At 35.1% G+C, this 25205-nt stretch overlaps 1 protein-coding gene across 1 annotated transcript in view; it reads left to right on the plus strand.

Annotated features, from left to right (window-relative positions):
• The window catches only part of LOC145679695 (protein commissureless 2 homolog), a 116449-nt gene extending 91972 nt beyond the window's left edge, over nt 1-24477 (plus strand). The window contains exon 2 of the mRNA XM_081750269.1: nt 23495-24477. Within this exon, the coding sequence (XP_081606395.1) occupies nt 23495-23751 (257 nt within the window). The 3' untranslated portion in view covers nt 23752-24477. The remainder of the gene's footprint in view (nt 1-23494) is intronic.
• Nucleotides 24478-25205: the final 728 nt, after the last annotated feature.

Consider the following 25205-nt stretch of genomic DNA (forward strand, 5'->3'; position numbering starts at 1 on the left):
CAAGAGGTTATGTATTAAGATTAAACCAGTTGAGAATGTTTGTTAGAACGAACTTAAAAAGAATTATTTTTTCTTAATAACTTCTACAGGATTTATTTCAGTTGTTCTATGTACTTTATTATTATACTCATTAAACAATTCTTGTAATATATATATATATATATATATATATATATATATATATATATATATATATATATATATATATATATAAAAGAGAACGCACAAATCCTTTGTTACCTCATCACGCTAATACGGCTGAACCAATTTCTTTTATTTTTGGGGGGTTATTAGGATTTGGACCCTAGATGGTTTTTATCATATCACTTTAATTTTTAATTACCAGTGTCTTGAGATAATTGACCATTCAAGTGTCCATAACGTACAAATCCTTTGTTAGCTCATCATAGCTAAATCTAACCGTATTTATATGCAACCCACATGACCGTGTCACTCGGCGGGTTAACATAAATGACAGGCGATATAATGTTAACATTCTTCTATGGTTTTTATCATATCACTTGAAAGCGAAAAAGTAAAAATTATCTAAGTAACAAAGTTTATTGCGTTCCAGGGTGACCGCAGCGAAGCGGGGTGAACGCTGCTAGTATATATATATATATATATATATATATATATATATATATATCCATTTTTAATTTCCTTAAGTACTATTTCCCCCCCCCCCATATGTTTTGTTTAAAAGTGTTAAAACGTTCTACGATATGTTGTTTTACGAAGACACATGTTCAAAATGAAGGGCTCAAAATTTAAAAAAAAAACGCAAAATATCATCTCTATAACGGTTTCCGAGATCAACCTGCCGAAATCCGAACTTTTTTGGCCAATATCTCGGGAACGATGGCCAGTTGGCTGGTGGCCACCGGTTACTATTCGGTCCCAAAATGGTCAACATCATCTTAGGTATTGATCAACATTAATATCATCTCTCTATGACTTACCGTTCTCGAGACATGGCTCCTTAAATCTCCCGAAATGAGAACGTTTTTGGCTAATATGTCGGGAACAGTAAGAATGACGAGAAAAATCCCACCACTTCTTTCAGATAGTTTTTAATGCTGTAACGAATGGAAGGGTCAAACTTGAAAGATTATATTTTCTATAGTGGCTTTTGTTATATAGATCTAATATTTGTTGAAAATTAGGTCATTTTAATACAAATATTTTTCGTAAAAAGTACACAAAATTCCAATTAAATATAGTGTTATAACTAGAGCCCGGAAGTTGAGGAAAAATTCTCTTTTTTACGAGTGCCCAAAGACGAGACTTAACATAATATATGTTCATTTTGGATCATTGTAGGCCAGAAAATGGCGGATTTTATTTGTCCCTTTTTTTGACTTTTTCGGCGTTTTTTTATTGGTCTTTTTCAAAGCTTTTTATAGGTCTTAACGTCTTTTTCGGCACTTCATCTTTCGACAATAAATTTACTGGCCATTAACTCGAATCACCACCACCTTTTACACATCTTTTCTTTAGTAAAGAAAATTCAAAAGATAAGACGTTCTTCAACGATTGGACTGATAAGACCAGATCTGCAACAATCACAAGTCAGATAAGGAGGCGTAACAATGTCCTCCAGCAAGGGAGATGAGGCTGGTAAAGTTTTCTTATTTTAGTTTGTACTTCAGTTTGTGGAAGGACAGACCGTTAACCTACCAGAAGCTTGTATTTCTTGAGCATTATATTCATTAAATATGTAATTCTAATTAAATTGAGTCTTATTTTTACGTCCTTTTCCCCAGTTTTTAGGTTCTTTTTTTAGATGCTTTTAGGTCTTTTTATAAGTCCTTTGTAGGCAAATTTTACGTCTTCAACTTCCGAGCCCTAGTTATAACAGATGATCCTTTCGATCACAAACCTAAGAAATCTCATTTAAGAACATTCAACATCATAAAAGTGGTATTGATGGAAACAGAAAGTCAAAAAGTTTACATTTGTGTTACATTTTACATTTAGTTGTTTAGTTGTTTACGTTTAGTTGTTTTACATTTGGTTTACAAGATCACTTCATATGTGCTCAATGTAAGTTCCCTTTGTAACGTGACACACATGTAGCCTTTAGTATATTTCTTCTCATACATGTTACGCTTGTTCTGGGACGGCTGGTTGACTTTCGCTTCATATTCAGAGAATCATTTACGGGTACTGTGCCCACTGAGCAAGGACGCCGATTTCCCTGTAACTTTGGGGGGGCATTCATAAAAAAAAATACATGTAACAATACATATAACAATAAAAATACATATAAAAATATATATTCATAAAAATACATGGGGGGCCCAAATGAGCTTTGGGGGGTCCGGGCTCCCTCGGCCCCCCAGGATCGGCACGCTTGGCACTGAGTGCATCTTCACTGAAGTTCCTTCTAAAATTACGTTGCACATTGATAACAGATTGGCAGCTGTGGAAATCTAACACACCAAATGCTTTCTTGTCTTCATTGGCAGATATATCTCTCATATCGTTCTTACGGCGAAAACGATAGTTACAAACCGGATTTATCAGCTACTGAGAATTTTTAAGTTTCCATTTCTATCGATACCACTTTCATATGTTTCAGTGTTGTGAAGCGAGATTTGTTCAGGTTTGTATCTTGGAAGATTATTTACAAATAAACACTGCATAAATTTTAACGTTGGTTTAAACAAAAAATTGAAGGAAATCATATTTCTACAAACGAATGAATATGGTTTGCATTTCGTTTCTTTTTTATATGTATTTCTTTAATTTTCTAATATCGATCCGGATGTTTTTGGCTATCCGGGTGACTGAATGAAGTTCTGATTAGAGTTATCCTGTATTGTGGATTTGTGTCACCTCATATTGTGTTAGAAATGCGTATGTATGTAGTTTTCAAATTTTAATCCTTTTTTTATCTAATATTAGATAACATGAAGTTTTTACCTTCTTTCCTCTTAAGAGGGAGGAGCTTCGAGTTGTCCTTCGGTGAGATTCTTCTCTAAAATGATCCTAACAATTTCACTGGCTGAAGGTAGTGTCTGTTCATTTTAATTTCAAGACTGAAACTTGACCTTTGTATGTTTTACTACTGAAACTTAAAATCTACGAGTATAGAGCTTGCTGCAGTTTGCTGCAAGGATTTTTGCTACCTATGTGGGTTAATGTTGGTTTGTCTAAAGATTTATTTATTTATTTACCTTGAAAATGTTTTAAAGAGCATTTGTAGCTTTTAGGAGACATTTGTCCTCTCAAAGTAACGTTTGATAATTCCTTGATGAACTTAAATTTAACTTCGTAGCACTATGGGGGTTGTTGTCGTCAATGTGAGGCTGTGTGAAGCATGAAGTCCGTGAGTGCCCCTTGCAATGCATTGGCGTGGTGTTATCTTACCTTGACATACTGACATCAAACATGTTACTCTACTTGGTGTGTGTTAGTGCAAAGGACGGTTTTTCGTTTCTTTTGCCTCTAAAACAAAGCGAAATCAAGGTCTCGGGGGACATACAAGTACAAGGAACGAACAGTAGTGGTAGTTTATTTAAATTCGATCCAGGTAGACAGAGAAGAAAATATCGTTTGTCAAAAAAGTTGTAGGGTAATGTTTAAAAGCCATAAATAGTAGCTCGATATATTGGAGAGCCTTGGTGGTTCTGTATCACCACTTATTTATGAATGAGTGTTACTTAACATAGGGAAAATAATTTCAAGTTAAACAAGCATTGGCATAACGTGACCAGAATTAGAGTAGCCACTGAGAAGAAGGGACTTGGCAGTGGCTATTTGCTGCCGTGTGCCACTTTCTCCGGCAATTGACTTCGAAGAAGAAGAAGAAGACGTGGAATATTCTTGACTAATTTTATTTTATTTTGTGGTCAGGAGAACACATTGTCCTTTTTTTTTCTCTTTTTACCTTCTCGCTTGTGCTGTTGGATATACGAGATAATAGGACTGCTATTGACGGTTAAGGAATTTTATTTCAAGTAACCATTCATTATTTTTCCTGCTACGCACGCACATAATACACCAAAGAACAAATTAAATTTGTAGTACTCGTCGTTAATACATCTTATTAATATATCTGCGGAATAAATTTAAACTTGTTATTGAATTTTCAATAATCGCATTGTATCTTCATTACATATATAATTTTATTTAATAGTATATGTATAAAGAATATTATATGAAATGAAATGAAATCTTTTAAGTTTTGCGTCCTACGATTATGTCGGCTAGGCTAAAGGAGATGGTGATGATGACAAAAGAAGGAAATGGTAGAATGAAGATAGTGGGAGTAAACGGGAGGACCCCGAGAAAACCCACGCACACGGTGTTTGTCTATCATAAAGCTCAATTGGTGCGAGCTCGGGTCGAACCAAGGATCCCATGTACCAGAGGTGAACAATTTACCACTGAGCCTACCGCCCCTCAAAGAATATTGTGTCATCGTTAGGACTGTCTTCTTAGTTTTATATATAAGGAAAACCGGCCAAATATCAGATAGTTTTTGTACTCACTGTAGAGAACCTATTCAAAGTGCAGAGAAATTGGTAATAGTTGGCAATAGAACAGATTAGTCCTTTATCTTGTATCTGATACATGTATAGAGATTCCCAAATAGTTCAATTTCGTATTATTGAAGAATATATATATATTTAAAAAGTGCAAATTCGGCCATGCGAAGAAAAAACCGTCCAAGTATCGATCGGATAGAAGGTATGCCGAATATCGGATAGGGATTTTATAAGAGGATATGTAAGTAATTAAAAGAGCATTCGCTGTGGAAGTTCAAATCTTTATTAGTTCAGGAAATGACAAAGTACTTATTGTGTGCATTTTCACAAATGCATGTTTGACAATCATTTCCGGCACATAATTCATAAGTCCAAAAGAGTCATGTAGTGCAACATATCCACTTTTCGCCCCTGAGGTCGGGGGCCGCGGTGGCTCAGTGGTAGAGCGTTCACCTCTGGTGCTAGGGGTCTCGGGTTCAAACCCTGCTCTCGCCAAGTGAACTTTGTGGTGGACAAACACCGTGTGCGTGGGTTTTCTCGGGGTTCTCCCGTTTCCTCCCACTTTCTTCATTCCACCTTTTCATTCATTACTCATCATCACCGTCTCCTTTAGCCTAATCGGCATAATCGTGGGACGTAAAACTCAAAAATTTCATTTCATTTCATTTCGCCCCTGAGGTCGTTTGTCAAGGCTTGGCCGCAGTAGATACGGTCAAAATCATCTGCACTATCTTCTTCATCAGTTGGAACAAATGGGACACTTTAAACTCAGACATGTTGTAGGATAGCTTGCATTTGGAGTTTTTCTTCATTCTTTTCTGCCTTTTCATTGCTGATCTTCACATTTTCCTGTCACCCCATTACTAGTTCGTTGCCATTTTTTTTTTTTTTTTTTTTTTTTAACAGGAGTAGATGGTGGAGGTCGAAGATCAAATGGCAAGACATGTGTAGACGATGCTCCATTGGCGGAAATGTCTGAAGCAGAAGCTCGAGAAAGTGAAAAGGCAATGACCACGCAATCAGGGTTTCTAGAACACTCGTAGAGTGCAGTAGGATTAGTTGGATTGTGATTGGTTGAATTGTCGCTGATGGATGAAGCAGCGATCGTGTCCTCAGTTTGACATTCCAGGAAGTCTGATGGTCCAAATACAAGTGAATTGAATGGAAAAACATTGCTTTTCCTGAAGCCATTCATAGCTGTCTTAATTGTGGTTGTACGTTTGTATGCACGACCAAACAATGTTCCTACCTGATATACCGTCAGAGGTCGAAAAGGATGCCGTCCAACCAATTCTGAATTTCATGGGTGAAGGCTTTTATGAAGGAATCCATAAATGCACCATAAATGCATACGGATGAAGCTTATGCGTGGCGTGCGGTGGTAGGCACACAATATGCATTCGACTTTCCCTTACCGCATCAATGACTAAGGTTTCTTGTGTGGGAATAATGCTCATCAAGGATCAAGATTACTGTGTCTTCAATTGGCGATTTCACGAATTGAATGAAGTGTTGCAGTCATGAAGTGAAATTAAGAAGTTGAATCCATCCTGAGGGGTATGGAACTGCCATTATGCCACGGGGAGTTCCGTCAAGAAGTTCTAGCTTCATATTAGTGCAAAGAAATATAAGCAGGGGCGATACATACACCCCAGCTGCGTTCACACATATCATAATCGTTGTGAGGGCACTTCTTTTTGCTGAGGGGACGTTTCCAACGTCCTTTTTCCCTTTTCATGCTGATGACCTTTACTTATGTCTCTTGTACAACCGTGAACCTCGTTTCGTCAGCATTACAAATTTTATGCGGTTTAAATTTACTGTGCTCCGGTTTCAATATGTTAAAGAATGTGTGCACTTTTTACGCGTGAAGCTTTTGATTATTTGCGCAGCAGTAACATGCGCATGGAGCACGAACAGCTAACGATGGATGGCGACGAAGAAATTTCTTAAGCCACTTTCCACTGGCCATTTCTGTACATGCTGCAAAGTTGTAACTCATTGTTTTTTTATTGCTAGTTAGTATGCTGAAAAAAATGAATATCTCTTCGCCGGAGATCATAGAAGCGCCTGTCCATTTCTTTGTAATACTGTATTAATTCATTTTCCAGCTTTGTACCCAACATTGGTTTTCGTCCTAAAGAAATGGCCATGAAATCCTCAGCAACTTTTGTTGAACGTTTGACACAATTTTCAAGAGTAGAGCGAGGAACGTTGAATGGTTTCTCTGCTTTCAGGTAATCCATTCCATGATTTTTCACAGCCTGCAGCATTGACTGTTTGTTCCACTTCTTTCTCTGGGATATCTGAAACAATAGAAAAGAACTTGTTTTAAATGCTGCCTAATATCGAATATCTGATATTGGGCAGTCCTTTCTATCCGATATTGGGATAAACGCTCCCTCGGGAAAACATTCACTGTTAACTCGAACAGCTCTATGGGGCCGAACAAGTCTGAAAAATGAAATGAAATATTTAAGTTTTGCGTCTCATGGTTATACTGGGTAGGTTAACAGAGATGATGATGATGAGAAATTAAGGCAATAGTGAAATGAATAAAGTAGGAGGAAACGGGAAAACTCCGAGAAATCCCATGCACATGGTGTTTGTCCACCACAAAGTTCACATAGGAAATCTGGGATCTATCTAGGGACATCAGAGGTGAACACTCTATCACTGAGCCAGCGCTGCCTTTCGAACAAGTCTGACATTTTACATAGATAATTTTGTCCATTCGACCAAAATAAGTATAGTGTTGTTTTCCTTTACCTTCTGTGTTCTATCACCAGATGAAACACCCTCAAAAAACTCCAATTGACGAAAATTCTTCATACTTCAGTAACACGTTCTTCCACAGCGTCCAAATTTACAAAGACAATACGGCACCAGTAGTTGATCGAGTTATTGTGGTTGTCTGCTGATGACAACACCTACTTGACGAGAAATGTTAGTATCCGATATTAGGCAACAGTCTGATATTTGGTCAGTTTACCTTACATCATATAAACGAGTCGTCCAGTTCCAAAACAGCTCCTGCCCATTTACAGAAGATCCCAGAAAACTTAGAAATAAATGTAGGATCTGCATGTTTTGGAGAACTGGGAATACTTCAGTGTGTTCATGTGAAAAACTTGAACATCCTCAAATATTTCCAATTCTACAAAACGCATAGATCCTACAGTTCTTCTCTTCTTTTTTGAGGGGGGGGGGTTGATATAAATGGACAAGAGCCATTTTGGAATTGGAGGACTTAAATAAACAATAATTTCTTCCATCAAAATAAAAACTGTCAATTATTACTGTCAACGGACGACATATTTTTAGCGCTATGAAAGTTCGTTTTTTGATGTTCTCGAAAATTACAGATGAGAATATACCCTCAGGATTTGTTTATTTTGTTAAGCTTGATATGATCTATCAACTAATATATTACTTTATACAATATTTTACTTAAACAGGAATTAAAATTTAAGAATTCTTAAGGGTTAATTATAATTTTACCCAATATATCCATTAACCATACGAATTACGATGTACTGTCAGCTTGCTATAGTCATAAAGAAGAGGTTAATGAAGTTATATTTTAGTACCAGTTTTATCTCAATAAATGGCATGGATTTCGTACAGCATCAATTTTTAATTTTACAAATTAATTGTTTTTCTCCATTTCCTAAAAAAAAATCACATGGGCTTTTATACTGATATATACAGGGTGCGGCACGTAAAACCGGCCCGTAAAGTGAACACATAAAATGAAATGTAATGTATTTAATATTAAATATGATTAACTACAACACATAAATGAAATGTAATGTATTGAATATGACTACTCACCTTCACAGCAGCCTTCACAGCAGGTGCTGAAAGTGTCCCCCGTCCACTTCAACACACATGTGAGCACGATTGAGGAGATTCATATATACCCTTGTCAGTTCTTGTGTTGTAATGCTATTGGTGACATCTTGGATCCTGGTCTTGAGTTCTTCAATTGTGTGAGGATTTGTTTCGTATACTCTTCCTTTTAACAGTCCCCATAAGTAAAAGTCACACGTGGACAAGTCTGGTGACCGAGGAGGCCACAAGCCTTTGCTGATTGTCCTCTCTGGTGTAAACATCTCATGCACAAGGGACAATGATTCAGCTGATGTGTGGCATGTTGCACCGTCCTGCTGAAAGTAACATAACTGACGCTCCTCTTCGGTCAAGTGTGTATAAAACTCCTCCAGGATTGCCATGTACACGTCACTGTTCACTGTTGTCTCAAAGAATATAGGCCCAATAACGCGTGTGGCGGAAATGGCACACCAAACACCAATCTTCTCATCATGCAAGGGTACCTGGTGGATTGCGTGTCGATTTTCTGTCGACCAATACCGGTTGTTTTGGGAATTTACGTACCCAGACAGGTGGAACCACGCCTCATCACTCATGATGAGCATTAGTGGATCCAAGAAACCACTGGCAACATTCTTAACAGCCATGAACAGAAATGCACCCTCAACTGCAGGTCAGGTCCTTCAGTTCTTGCACAACACTTATCCGGTACGGTTTTAACTTCAGTCCCCTTAAAACACGTCTGCAACTTCTCTCACTCGCATGAACCTGTTGACTCAATCTCCTGGTTGACTTTCGAGGACTTCTTGTCATTATCTCTTCCACCTGCATCTTTAATTCAGGTGTGCAGACAGATGGTCGTCTGTTCCTGGGAGCATTTTGAACCGATCCTGTACGCCGCCATTTTCCAATCAATTCCTGAATGGTGCTTTTTTCTGGCACAGAACGTCCGGGAAATTTCTCCCGAAACAAATTCTTTGTTTTCACAAAAGATCCAGTGAGAATGAACACTTCAACAATGGCAACACGCTCGGGTATCGAATACGGCATTATCACACACTGACACTCACCCGGCTTAACACAACGAGGCCTTTTTCTCAACTGGTTTCGACAAGTTTCACTGGCTGTGGCTGCACGTGACTGTTGCAGGTCACGTAAGTCGACCCGACCTCGACACGCCATCTCTTGGTAGGAAGATTTAAGTGTTGCCAAAAACACAATATACCAGAATATTACGACGGACCGGTTTTACGTGCCGCACCCTGTATCATTGCAATGAAATCTATCCATTAGTATATGTCTAATCTTTACACATCATTTTTCGTTAAACTTTAATAATATTGTTAAAAAAAAAAATTTCAAGTGCAACCAGGAGTCCATTTTTATTGAAAGTACTAAGCAAGAATGGAATTTTTTCATTTGGTATCATCCCAGTTGAGATTGCCGAAACGGAGCAAAAATTTAAAAAAAAAAAAAAAAAAAAAAAAAAACTTCCGTTAAAATACTTGGCCGCAGAATTCGCAAACCTAAACTCGTTTATATCTGTCCATGAAAACTTCATAGGAATTTCTGCGATAGAAATTCATATGACTGTCTAATACCCAATCTTTCGTGAGCAATACAAACGAAGTGAGAGACAGAGTCATCTAATTTTGAGCACAAAGAAATATCAGGGAAAAGCTATTCATATCATCTGGCACTAGAAATAAAAAAAAAAATCCTTATTTTTTAAAAAAGCGTACTATCATGCGTATCGCTAGAAATTTTCGTTGTCCAATTGGATGCATGATGATGACTGTATAGATTTACCAGCTCTCAATTGATTCTTAAGAAGGCTAAAATATCATAGACCTTAAGCGATATTAAATGCAAGCAAATAACTTTTTATTACGCTAAGATGTAATTTGATATTCAATCAATAATTACTAAAAGCTTCATAATACTGAATATATGAGAATGCATCAAAATGCTCTTCACATTAGAAATACACGTATGTCAAAAGGTATTTTTTGCTTTTTTTTTTTTTTTTTTAAGTGTACAACGTGCATAGTGCACTAAATGTGTTTCATTCGATTGGCTAATGCTATTTTAACATTTAGGTTTTATATCTATTGGTCTACATCGTTGCGCCATTTCATTCTTGGATGCATTTTGTAGGGGAGACCGGCCCAAAATCTCATACCTGGGTAAAATGGCATAGTGGTTAGTTTCAAAAAGTGTTTGATTAGAAACAGGCAAGTAAATGGTTTAAATGAGAGTTTGATCTAGCAACACTAGTGAGCAAAAATGGCGCGTGTGTTGGTAAAATGCGGTAGGTGTTATCGGCGAAAAAGTGATTTTGGTAGGTAAAACTTATTTTCTTCTGTTTTTGATGTTGAATTATTTTACAACACGAGGAAGTACAGACATTTAAACATATCAATTGTAAAGTACATTCAATTAAAGGTAGGTTAAGCGTAGAAACTTCAAGGTTAAGCTTTCACATAATGTGCAGCTACCTGTTTTTGTTTTCCCTGTGCATCAGGGCAAGATGGCACAGTAAACACTGTACTATGCCGTTTTGCCCTGGTTTAATCTGCCGAAGTTCTGAAGCGTTTAAAACTGTTTTCTCCAAATACATTTGCCACATATTACAATCAAGAGGTGGAAAGGTGGTTGAAAACACATCCGGGAAGAACTGTTAGTCTTAGTAAAGTAACCAAATTGTTTTCGAATTCTTATTTGAAATCTGCAACAACGCTCAACTCCCTTAATGCAGGGATGCAAATAACCGCTCTCCCACTCGCCCGGGGCGAGTGGATCAATTGTACGGGCGAGTTTTTAACATCACTATTATTTATTTCAAAGTTAAGTAAATGATTTCTGTTGTGGGATGTGGGCTAGTAGCTTTTATCTTGGGCTAGTAAAATGTTGTTGCTTATTTGCATTACTGCCTTAATGGATTCAAAGCAACTAGCATATGTCCTTTCAACTAAGAAATTTTTTCAGACCATTTGTATCTACCAGCTGCTACTACAGATTGCTCTGAGCCAGTGGACGAAAGTGAACCTAGCGTGGATTCGAATGCAAAGTGTGAACAAGTCACAAACCCGCAAGATAAAAACGCAACTTCCGTTGAGGATATTTTCCCTTCAGAACCAGGTCCATCTACACCAGAGTAAAAAAGTTTCAGAGGTTCCTGTAGCAGTTTCCCCTAAAACCTTCATTGAACACATTTCTCCAGTACCATGAGCTACAAAGAAGACGCGAACATAGAAAACACATAGGTCTACGCGCAAAGAAAGTATATTCCTCCCATGTAGTCCATATCTCACGGAACTGAAGGCAAAGAGTGAATCTAAAATTAGACCTGCAGCACAAAGAAGATCAAAAAGAACTATTAAACGTAGGATCTTTATTGATCTTAGTGATGAAAACAACAAGAATTCTGAAGAGGATAACGATACGCCTTAGCCAAGGATATTGAAGATGATAACGATACGCCATGTATCTACTGTAACGAACTTTACAGTATGTCCAAAGCCAGAGAAGGTTGGTTGCGTTGTCAGCTGTTTCCTCTGGAGTCACGCTGCACGTGCTGGATTATCTCTAAGGGCAAAGATGTTCGTGAAGTCTGTGAAAGTTCAACTATACTTAGTGCTTCATTTTCAATTTTCATCTTGTATGTTGTCGGAATAATCCTGAAACATATTTTTAATTTCTTTAATATTCTTTAACTTTTTAAAGATGTTCGTAATTTTTACGTTGTTTTGTAAATAAAGCTTAGGTCTACATTGACATGTTTAAATGTGTTTGTTCGAAAATGTTCCTTCAGCCATTCTGTATGTTTTTCTATTAATCAGTATTCACTTCCGTATACTTCTGTTTTGTAGTTTCATAGAAGCAAGGTAGTGTGCTATTTTGCTCTGCCTACCCGGGCAAAATGGACTTTTGGATTTTTTAAAAAAAAATTCTAAAAATAAGAACTTTAACAATAAACAATCTTACTGATCTCGTCAGCATCCAAACAATATTCCAAAGAAGCATTCACGAAAAAAAGAGAAAGTTTTAAACCTATTCTAAGGAGATACTCAAACATAAAGTCGTTGTATGCCATTTTGGGCCGGTCTCCCCTGCATTGTGTATATCATTATTTAAAAGTTACATTATTATTATTATTATTATTATTATTATTATTATTATTATTATTATTATTATTATTATTATTATTATTATTATTATTATTATTACAATTCTTTAAAAGTAACACTAAAAAATCCGAAAATAACGCTGTTCTACAAATTTCGGGAAGTTTTATAGAACACGGATATAAGCGTCCATTTTGTATAATTTTAGGTTGCTGAGCACGAAAATGATAATAAAAAGGCGAATTTTTTTGAAGTTACAGACAGGAAAGGGGAAAATACCTGCAGGCAGTGTTTCTTTCAGAAACAATGTTCCGGGGGTGGGGGGACACACTTAGTATGTCGGGGAGTACTGCTGGTACTATTCTATTTATTATTATATTATAGGCGTATTATTTTGGTCTCCTCCACGGGGGCACTCTCTGAGCTCTGGGGAGGCAGTGCCCCTAAAAAAAAAAAAATTTCTGGAAGAAACCCTGCCTGCGGGTAATAGGAAATTTAAGTATTTTTGCTATTTTCACGATTGAAGTCTTATGTTCATCTTTTTTTTCATAGCCACATATGTCCTGTTTTATGCACAAAGTTTATGCCACTTCATTCGAAGGGGAACGGGAAAATTCACGAAAATAGGGAAAATAGGGAAGTGTTTCTAAACCTATGACGAATTCTGGCAATTTCTGTGATTTCAATGTTGGAATTTCCAATATGTTCACAAATTATATATTATTTGTCACAGACACGTATACCAGAACATTCGTATTGGTTTTATGCACAAAGTATACCTACTTTATTCGATGGGAAATGGGAAAATTGACGAACATTATCATATTTTGTCATAGGTTTAGCAACACTTCCATTTTCCCTTATTTTCGTAAGTTTTCCCACTTCCCGTCGAACAAAGTGGTACAAACTTTTTTCGTAAAAACTATGAGGCCTACGAAGGTCATAATGAAAAATGTGTAGAATTTGCCAATGCATTTTAGCTTTCATCATCTCTCTATAACTTCAAAACAAAAACAAATTTTACTTTTTCATTATTATGTTCATCACTGTAAAATAATCTAGAAATGTATTATCTTCGTTACATAAAATTTCCTTAAATTTGTAAAACAGTGTAATAGATTTAGTAGAAAATGGAGGAATGGAAGAAGCATTTATAGAATAAAATATATTCATGGACAATGTTAAAGAGGAGGGTAATGTCAAAGTGAAGAGCTTAACATAGGGCGGTAGTACATTAATTTGAAGTAAGTGAACTGCGAGTGATGTCAGAATACAAATTATGAACATGATTACTATCCCAATGTTTACCTGACGTAAGAAGATATCTTGAAAAGTCTCGGGTAGCGAAACCTACACCAGCAGTCGGTAAAATTAAACAAGAATTTAGTATATTTTTCTTTTCTATTAATGAGGACGATATTGAATCTCAAGTAGGATATGTTGGTATTTATAATTTTATTATTACCATACTTGCTTCACAGACTATATATATATATATATATATATATATATATATATATATATATATATATATATATATATATATATATATATATATATATATATATATATATATATGTGTGTGTGTGTGTGTGTGTGTGTGTGTGCGTGTGTGTATTGGTGACTCCCCTTAGCACCTCCTTCAGGAGCTACTATGAGTAATGCGATTTTGGTTGCAAATTTTTCGGCAGGTTAACGCTGTTGTTTGTTGAACTTTAGCGTTTCTTTTCAGCAAGTAGGCCATATGGCATGTAGATCTACAGTTTAAGGTGAAATTCGATCCACCGTTATTCGTTCAAATTTCCATCTCGTGCACCCGCCATATTTAAGTTATCCAATAGTCGTATTTTTTTTTACAGAAAATCCCCTATATGCCTACTTGGTCTCATGCTTTTACGTACAGCATTTTAAAAGCTACACGCGAAGCGTCAAACGAAACAATTTTCTCCTTTTTCAACTCCGTTACAGATAGATTTTTAAAAAATCCAAGAAGCACGTAGAAGTTACGAGCAAGTACCATACTATTTGCTCAAGAGACTCCAAATTACGTAGTGATTACTCAGTGGTATTTCACTTTTATACTGTATATTATATTAGCATAGATGCATATAAAAATGATGATGCATTACGTTGTATTTAGGGGTTTCCTTGGGATTTTCCCTTCCCCTTTCATTATATGCATTTTACCAGTTCTTGCATCATCCTTTACTCACAATTTTGTCATCTGTCTCCTTTCCTTTAGCCTACAAAGCATAAATACGTTAAACTAAGGATTTCAAAAGTATCATGGAAAGTAAAAGTAAAATAATCTTATATAACAATTTTAGCGTGTACTATCCTCACGTTAAATATTCTTATGGTAAACATGGTTGTACTTTAAATCCTTCTAATATAACAGCTACGTTGAGAAAGACAAAATAGGAGTCAAAAACATAAAATTACATGGCTTGAATAATTATTTGCTTACTTGAGTTTGATATTCCACATCCTTGCTCTGTAGTCTGAAGATCATAAAAATGATGTTTGTTTAAATTAATTCAGAAGGTACTGTTGCTCATCTCAGGTGCAAGGAGAATCAGGTTCGATCCCAGGCCGTGTAAGTTTGTCGTGGACAACATCATGTCTGATTGGTTTTCTCAAGGTTCTCCTTTTTCCCTCCACATTGTTATTCCGCTATTTCTTCCATAATCATTCACGTCCATTAATCATCTGCTTCCCTTTAGTCTAAAGGGAATAACCGGCGGACATTAAAGATTCCGTTCCTCAAATGAATAGTAATGAAAGCAATACATTTTTAACTTATTAAAATTTTTTGTTAGTATATTTCTGTTGATGTACCGAATTTGTCTGAAAAATAATACAATAATAGTAAAAGCCATAATAGTGTGAAAATGCCATATAAATTATTAATACTTCTTTGAATTTTTACTGTATATTTCTTTGAATTTTCCATAGCTTAAATACATATTTTGGAAACAATATCTCTATAAAAATATTGTACGTGTGATCCAGAAATTGAGTTAAGAAATATTTTATACATTGGATAACGGACATACTCAGATAGACACACTTAATTTTTTTTTCTCTAAAAATGTAGAAAAAAACAGAATAATGATATATACTACAAGGATATATGTAAACACGGTTTGTAATTGATTACCTTAAATATTAGTTGTAATGATGGCAGTGGCTTTTCGACCGCGGAGGCCGTTGAGCTGGTTGGAGCCACTCCCTTGTTCATTAGCCTTCAGAGTTAACATCAATTGCCTTGTGAAAGCGTGGGTAATTAGAGTGCGCCAAGGTAGACGTAAAGTCAATTCCTTCTAAAGCACTCACGTCACTCATTGCAGGATGCGCTATATATATAGGCTTATATAATATCTTACTTTTCATCCTTTCCCAGATTGAATTTATTTTTATTAAGATCAACGTTTTAACATTCTTTCATTATATTACCTTTTGCTTCTTTATATTTTTAATTCTTTTTTTTCTTCTAATATAGAAGAAAAATAGTCTTGTAAGATTCGGCTTTTTTAGATGGTCTTCCGTCCACATGTATGAGCTTTAAAGACCTGTTGCACATATCAGAGGGCGCCAGGTGAGCCTTGTTGTGGACAAACACCGTATTTGTGCGTTCTCTTGGTGTTCTCCCGTTGCCTCCCACTTTCTTCATTTCACCATTTCATTCATTTCTAATCGTTACCATCTCCTTTAGCCTAGCCAGCATAACTGTGGAACGTAAAACTTAAAGATTTCATTTCATTTTTCACGTGTCAGAGGCAAATTCTAAACATACATTTGTGTTAGAAGATTTATGACAAGTCTTATTTTTTAAATATTATTATTTCTATTATCTCAATTAAAAATGTTGTAATTTACTGAGATATAAAATTCAAAATTTTCCAATTTATCGAGAAAATTCTAACAATTTTGTACATGAATCAATATGCCTCCCATATAATGCATTATCACTTCGTTGTCTTTTAACAATCCAGAAGTTTAGGAATAGATAGAATCGAATGAAGATTTACTTCTCCAATATACGTCATACCAATATCATAAGTTGGTTGTGTACTTTTGTTTTGACGCACGTTGACACAATCAAAATTAGTATAGTGGATTAGTATATTTTATTTAAATTTGACCAAACTATGAATTGAGGCCTATGGAAATGTACCGTAATGTAAAGTATATTGATACTTTAATTTATTAATTTATTTATGTACAATGTGAAACCTATCTATATTGGCCATCATCCGTTCCATTGAAAAGCGGCCAACTTACAAAAAATAAATGTATTTTGATGTAAAACTTCACTTAATAAGATACTAAATAATTACTATCTACTTATTAATTTGTACTTTACATAATATACAGTAAAATAATTTTTCAACTGTCCAGTAAAATTCTTAGTTTGCCACTTACACATTTTGATCTAGATGTTATCATTTCAACACGCTATTTACCTACAAAACCCTATGTAAGCGTAGCGCTAAATTTGATATCTGGTGGAAGTCCTGACACAGGAGTGTACTAAACAAGTTTTTCTTGGAGGGATCCATGAGATTTTCAGGAGAGGTCGGACTTACACACATTAAAAGGGAGCCGAAAATCTTGTTTCAGAATGTGAAATCATTAATAACTCACCAAGGATAGACTACATATATATTACACCTATTATTATTATTATTATTATTATTATTATTATTATTATTATTATTATTATTATTATTATTATTATTATTATTATTATTATTATTTGCAGTTGTAACAACTTTTGGCACTTCAAAGTTACAATAACAGGAATCACAGAAATTGTACTAATAAAGTATTCACAAGAAAATTTAAAAAATGTTTTAGGAAGTCCATTTCCTTGTCTTCGCTTTTACATGTGAAGAAAATAATAAAAATCGAGAAAAATCGTTTTAAAACGATTATAAGGTCACTCTCATAAGTTTTTATGCAATAGTAGGCTAATGAAATGGTAATTTCGTTCTTGCAGTTAGGTAAATGAGAGTAACAAAATTGATAATTAATCAGTATCAATGAAGAAAGGCAGGATGCTGAGTCGGCTCAAGCCTTCCCCTTTAGTACAGTGATATCGAAATGAATTCTCTCTCCTATATGTTCCATTTGTAACCCTGATGTTATTAATCTTTTAATAATTTGACATAAAAAAAAACAAGTATTACACTAGCATATCTGAACAAAACTTTACTTCTCATAACCTCTACCTTTAACCCTATTTCAGTAAATTAGTTATATTCTATATTTTTCTTTGTTTTCAACTTCTCGTTACCATATGATTCAAAATTTACTATCTGCGGCTGTGAAGAGAGAGCATTAAATAGAAAGCGGACGTTTAAATTTTATTTTTTATTATTTACCTACTGTTCAGCCGCATTATTAGAGTAAGCGATCTCGGTGTGTGTGGTCCCTGTTTCTGTTCTCGCTGGTAGCACTAAAATGTTCTCATATTGACTTAGCATCACGAGACAGGTGAGGAGCTACCTGAATTAAGAAAATCGAACTCATATACAGGAAGCAAGAAGTAACGGTGCCTGGGAACCTATGCGCTGGCCACTCATCACCCAGACAAACGTGTAGCACCTAGCTGGCTATAGCTTTTCATGGTTGTAGCGCCAGGAAGTTTACTTTAGTACTTCTTAGCAAATTTCAATATTTCAATGTGAAACTAAAGAGAGTGCAAAAGAATGTAACTTCTTTCTTATCTTGTTCTCATGCAATTTGCCTCACTTCTGTGTACTGGAAGGAAATACTGAACCTCGTATTGCAAAAGCCCATTAATTAATCTGGCCTACTATATGACCCACACTTCAGCTGATGATGCCACATAATGCTTAGCATATATATGTGTGTAAGCCCACTTCTTCATTATGGCAATTAGTACCCTCGTGATATGTTTTGGACTGCGCCACTGATCAGTATTGCACTAATGATTGGATTTGGGTAGTTCGTAATAATTAAAATGTTATGTTGACGTGGTTTAGATTGTTTTTCTTTAATATATATTACTACTATATAAAATAGCAAAAGTGGCCCACTCATCAGCATAAAAGCCATACTGCTTTAGCTAGAAACTTAAAATTTTGGACAGGAAACACCATTTGCCATGGAAACAAGGAATAAGAAAGAAATTTTGAAAAATACATATCATAAGACAGGTTAAATGAACGTTAATATATTTTTTCCAAAAGTGAAGTGTCTCACATTAGAAAGACAAAACGTGGCATATGAGCTTCTCATTAAAAATAACTGTACACACGTTTCAACTTTTCTTTTCTTTTTGAAAATTCCGCTCTTTAACAGCGAAAAGGGGGCAATTTCTGTCTTACAAATTTCGACTCTTTATTCTGAAACTGTCAAATGTAAGAACTCACTCAGTTAAAAGATATAGAAGCCGGTATTTTTACCACTTCTAATGGAGAAAAGGAACAATTTCTGTAATATTCATGTTTACTATTCTTTATACAGAAAAACTGAACGTGAGTATTCTTTTTTAAGTTGCAAGTATGAAATGTGGTACGTAAACTCATAATTGAAATTAATCGAAAATGCGTTTCAGTCTCTTCAGAACTCCTCCAGTAGGCAATTTATAGTGTTGAAATTTTCGATTATTTGTTTAGGAAGTACTTCATGTGAATATTAGCATAGGCTGGGGCGTGAAATTCGATATATAAATTAATAATAAAAAATGAGTGACATGTGCTACAGCGTTTTCGAAAATTCCATTTATAAAAGGGGAAAGGGAATATTTTACAATATTCAAATTCTCGGTTCTACCTAGGTATGTTTGTTAAATCTTATTCTCCCTGTATCTAAAATGAACATTTCTATTTGTTCTAATAAGAGCATTCATTATTTGCTGTAACAAACATGTTTAAATAAACACCTAACAGTCGAGCTCCATTTGGAGGCGGAGCTCCTATCCCTTTTCTCCCGTAGTTACACCTCTGCCCCTGACTGCATGCAAAAATATCATACCAAATTAAAACAATCAAACACATGCATTTACCTAGACATATTTCAGTAGTTCATCTTACATTGATTTTATACAGAGTTTACTCAAAACATGAATCATAGAATGCAGTTTATTTATTTTTTATGTAGCGCTAATTTGTGCATCAAATCCTCTTTGCATTCTGTGTATACTACAAAATTTAGGTGTTTCAATTGAACATTTGAAAGAAACAGATATTATAAGGAAAGTAGTGATATTTTTCAAAGCAAACTTATTCAAATATTTTTGAAAGAAAATATTAAGTCTAAATTGAAAAACATTAGTCAAACAAGAGTCGAAATTAAATTAGAAATATGTGGACCATAAGTTAGTTGGCACTATCAGTTATTAGACTCTGATTTTGACTAGTAGTATGACCATTTAATTAGAGAGTAGTTTCCATACAATTAACAATATCACAATGATGAGATTCTCATATGAGGTTAAGATATTTATATGAGTCCTGCTGAAACTTCTGCTACTATTAGTGATACAAACATAAAAGTTTGCATTTCACCTCTACAGTAAAAACATAATTTTATCAGCTGACTTGTCAATGTTTGTAAACTAAAATTGGCTTTTTAGTGTGCAAATTTTGAGTGAATATAGCGTAAGGCTTTCTACATAAGTCATAGCTGGGTTTTCTGCACAGTTTAATGTTCGAGGTGAAAAGTCAAGTTGTGTGGAGAATGTGAACTTTCTGCCAATTATTATTATCATTGTCAGCCTGAGTTGTTAAATCTGTAGCGTATAGAATATACTCAATATGATTGACTGGTTTACATTTTATGCACGAAGAAATGTTAAATATGGAATATATTAAAAAGTCAACAGAAGTTCATTCTGCAACCAATTGAGACTAGTGACAAATATCAAGAACAAATACGCAGTTAATAGTAATAAAATGACATGCAAGTTGACAGAAAGGACTTTGAGGCAACTGTAGTAGTTTTATTCACTTTGATTGTATCTACAGAAGCCATATGGCCTTCAGCGTTGACCTCACTTTAACTTGAGAAGAGCAGGAAATCAAACGACAAAACCTTCTTTTATCAAAGATTTTTTAAAATGTTGTTTAATAATGTAATGCAAGAATGTTGAGCATTCTCATTCTCAATGGCCCGACACGAGGGCCTTGTGCTTTCTCAGCTATAATTCATTACTATTGTATACTTGTGATAGTGAAAGTGGAACAAAAATGTGACATTCAAAATTACGTTTCGTAACAAAGATAAACATCTTATATACTCTTCATTTCAGAGTATAAAAACGTGTAAAACAGATTTGAAAGATTTTTTCTTGATTCATAATAGAATTAATTAAGGACAGGGCAATTTTAAAACAATCTGTATTAGATTCTTTTAAATTTGGAATTTCCTTTTTTAATTTATAATGTTAGCATTTTTAAATAAATTGCCATACCATGGTTTGTTTTAAGAGCTGGAAAAGGTTTCATAATATTTAGTTAATCTGTACCCAGGAGCGGATTAAGGGCGGAGCCATTGCAGCCCAGGCTCCGGGGCCCCCAAAATCCCTCTCTTTAATACTAAAATATAGCAATCAACTTATTATATTATAGGCTTCAGACCCATGCTAATGATTTTCCCGCTCGCTACGCTCACGCTATCACTAGAGTTACGTCTTACTCCACCAGCGTTTTCATGATACTTATTTTGTGGAGTGAGCTATTTTGGGCCTCTATTACAAACCAAATTTTTAGCTTGTGGTGACAATTGTTTTCAAATATCTCTGCCATTACTTAGAGCAAATCTAGGGGAGATTTTCGAAATCTTAACAATAAAACGTTCCCATTCAAATCAATTTGGGCTCTCTGACACGCGAAAGACCCACAAGTTGTCGCTCAAACCTGATTGTCACATAGCACATCTGATAGAGCATAATGAGAAATGAACATGAGCAAAAATTAAGGTGCTATGGATCAGAAGGATAGGATATACGGGGCTTCAAAATTTGAATGTCCAAAAAATTATATCATGGAATTATGTACGTTTAAAGTAAATATCTTGAAAATCGTTAAAGCAATCAACGTTAAAGCAATCAACATTGCTTTTCTCTGGCCTTCTTTACTTTTCTGTTGATGTGATTTCTGCACTTTCTGTATTCCTCTTCTTTGCTTGTTATCTTGAACTGTCTTCTTTGCTCCATCCTTTCCAATATTTCTCCTGTTATCTAGGGTTTATATTGGGTTCTCGTTTCTCTTCCTATGTGCTCGTCGTCAGCTTTTGTAATCCCTGTTTTTATGGCTTCCCATTTCGAGTCGATGTCATCACCTGCTAAAGCTACTTTTGACGTCTCTTTGTCTGTCGCATTTTCAAATGCCCTTTTCAGATTTTCATCTCTTCTGAGCTTGATTGTGTTCCATCTTTTGTTTGGTGCTACCACTCTTTTCCTCTTTAGTCGGAGTTCGCTCTTCATCAAAACTAAATTATAGTCTGAGTCAACGTCTGCTCCTGGGTAACTCTTACTGTTCTTCACTTGATTTCCAAATGCTTGTCGGACCAGTATGTAGTCTATTTGGTATATTTCCTTGTCTACTGGTCTTGTCCATGTGTATCTTCTTTTTAGTGGTTGTTCGAAGAGAGTGTTCGTTACAGTCAGATTATGTCTTTTGCAGAACTCAATTAATCGTGTACCTCTCGTATTCCTTTCTCCTAGGCCGAAATTCCCAGTTACATTTTCTTCTTTGCCCTCGCCGACTACTGCATTCCAGTCACCCATGATGATTGTCCTAATCTTGAACTTTCATCAATACTTCTATTTGCTCATAGGTTTCTTCTGCTTCCTCATCTGTGTAGCTTGATATAGACATATATACTTGGATTATCGTCATATTCCTCGGTTCGGTTGACATCTTCAACATTACTATCCTTTCATTGTATCTCCATCTGCCTATACCTTTCTGTCCTATCTTCTTATTCCCGATTCCTGCTGTACCGTTTCCAGCTCCTGAATAAATCATTCTGTAGTCCCCGCTCCACATGTCTCCTCCATCAGGCCACCTAACTTCGCTGATTCCCAAGATATCTATCTTCATGCGTTCAATTTCTTTCTTCAGATTTTCCAGTTTTCCATACTGTAAGAGCGATCGCACATTCCAGGTCCCTAACTGTCGTAAATTTATTCGATTTTGATGAAATTCGGTATGTTGGTTCCCCAACTTTCCATCACAACCCTATTGTTTTTAGTTGCAATCCATTAAGAATAACGGGATCAAAGACGGAAGCTGAACCTCAGGCTGTAAGTTTGACATATATACACAATTTTACAGCATAAAAATTCACATTAAAATTATTTGATTTCGATAAAACATTGTGTACTGTTATTTTTTAAAAATTTATTTATTACGATTATCCTCATATATCGCACCTTTTCGACAAAGGTGACACAAGTCAAAAAACCTTAAGATCCAAGCTCGTATCCCTCGCAAGAAAAATGACATAACTCGTAACTTGTTTTAAGATTATTTTATAATCACAATGGTTTGTTCTTTTATGTGCAAAAGTGTTGTAAATATAGCTTTAAAATTATCCCAAAATCAGTGTGTATTAAAACAGAAATGACAAATTCCGTGTTATGTCACTTTTCTCGTGAGGGATACGGACTTGGACATTAAGGTTTTTTGACTTGTTCACTCTTGTCGAAAAGGTGCAATATGTGGGTTAAGATCTTCCAATAATGAAAGCGTGAACTTACTCCTTCCCAATTTATGTTCCAAGATAATTTTATTTTTAAAAAAGAAATATGTTTGTTTTTGATACAATATGACGAATAATTTCTTTGAGACTTCCGAATCATCCCCTCTGGATGGAACTAAGTTCACTGAAGAGCAAGTGGTGTATTACACATCCCCGTGATTTTTTTTAAAAAAAGAAATTAATCATAAACTGAAAATTAATTTTGTGAACGTTGATGTTTATAATTATTTTTTTCTTCCAAGTAGAATTTTGAACCATACTCATAGTAATACAAAATTGTTTGGTTCTATTTTTTTTCAGTGTTCAGTAGTGCCACTGCAACTCAGACGCAAGATATTCCACCTACGCAGCCTACTCCAGATGCAGAATCACTTCCCAGTTACACCTTGGTCTCCGGACTCCCGACTTACGATGAAGCCCTCGCTCAACTGAAGCAGGTGAAACAGACAAACCGTGGTGCATCGAAGACAGTGCAAGCGAATCTAACCCGAGTCAATTCCAGGCAAAAAGTGTCTAGACTCTCTGTAATGGAACTATTTCATTTCTATAAAAGCTAGAGAAGGTTAAAAGAATACAGCTGGCGTCTGACAACTCATTCATCTAGGAGAAAAAAAAACATTGATTTTTTTCTTATTTTTTTTAAAGAAGGAAACTTGTTTCTTGTTGTTGATTATTTGTTTGTTACCAGTTCACAGTTACCCATACACGTTACAAGAAAACATAGTAAGAAAGATGCTGACATCGAAAAGATCTCAATTACTAATTTTCTTTGTTACTGAAATTTTTCTTCTACAGTGCAGTGCACAGTACATTTTTTTGCCTAATTTTAAGAATGTAATTAATGTAACATAAAAAAAAACATTTTAAAGCATTGCATTTATATAATTAAATTATTAATAAGACTTTCAGTTTTTATTAATTTTGTATAGATAGGACAGCTGAATCTTAATTTTGTTATGATCATTAGGGTTCGGATTATTATGGCCTAAAAGTTTGAAAATATGCACACATTTATGCCCTAAAAATGGCAAAATACGACCAAAAATGTGACAGAAGGACCCCATAAATATAAAATAGTTAACAAAAATTCCTAAGAATAGCTTCTTATTAAGACGTTTGCGAAGTTATTTTGTCCTGAATAAATGTCTGCAAGCCCTGAAGCATCGATCACAGTATATTTCTGACCTTATAAAGAGCAAAGCTAAATGATGTTTTATTAAAAACAAAAACGTTACAATAAATGTTAAGCCGTGAAGCACCGTGAATCACAACACATTGCTGACTCTATAAAGAGAGAACATGAAGAAGAGTAGCGCATATATATTAATGTAATAAATAAAGTGTGCTAATAGTGTAAATATTTATACGGTACCCCACCCTACTTAATATGTAATGAAGAAACTGGATTTCAGGTATCATTGCAGGGTAAGAGAAAGAAACAGAGGCTGAGGTGGTGAATTTTCTTTCCAAGGTGATTGGAGCTTGGGTAAGAATATTTATCACTTACACTGTATAGTATTTCTTCAAATCCCGCTACACATGGCCAACTACTTCTAAGAAAGGAACTTACAAGACCTCGTTGCCAATCCTAGCAAACATATTTGTGAGTAATAAATAAAACTCACCTAAGATATGATGTTTTATATCTCCTCAAGCCCAAATTGGATCTAAAGCTAAAATATGGCTCAAATATGCACTTGTATGACAAATAAGATCCGAAGTATCGTGTTCACAAGAATCAGAAATGTATTTATACTTAACTAAACATAGGAAAAGATGCGAAGATAAAAATATGACATGTTATAGACATCCGACATTATTACTCATTATTAGAAGTAAGTTAGAACAGGGTTGCATACAGACGAAATGCAAAGGGTACAGTACGGTATTCTCACAGCGTGAAAATTTACAGCACAGATAGTAGTGTGTATTGTGGTAGTCGTTTGTGCGAAGTCTAATGGCGCCGAAAGTGAATCAATTGTGAGAAGTCTACATTATAGCACTTTCCAAT

The sequence above is a fragment of the Thermobia domestica genome, chromosome 2, assembly GCF_964235325.1.
Source record: "Thermobia domestica chromosome 2, izTheDome1.hap1.1, whole genome shotgun sequence".
Lineage (NCBI taxonomy): Eukaryota > Metazoa > Arthropoda > Insecta > Zygentoma > Lepismatidae > Thermobia > Thermobia domestica.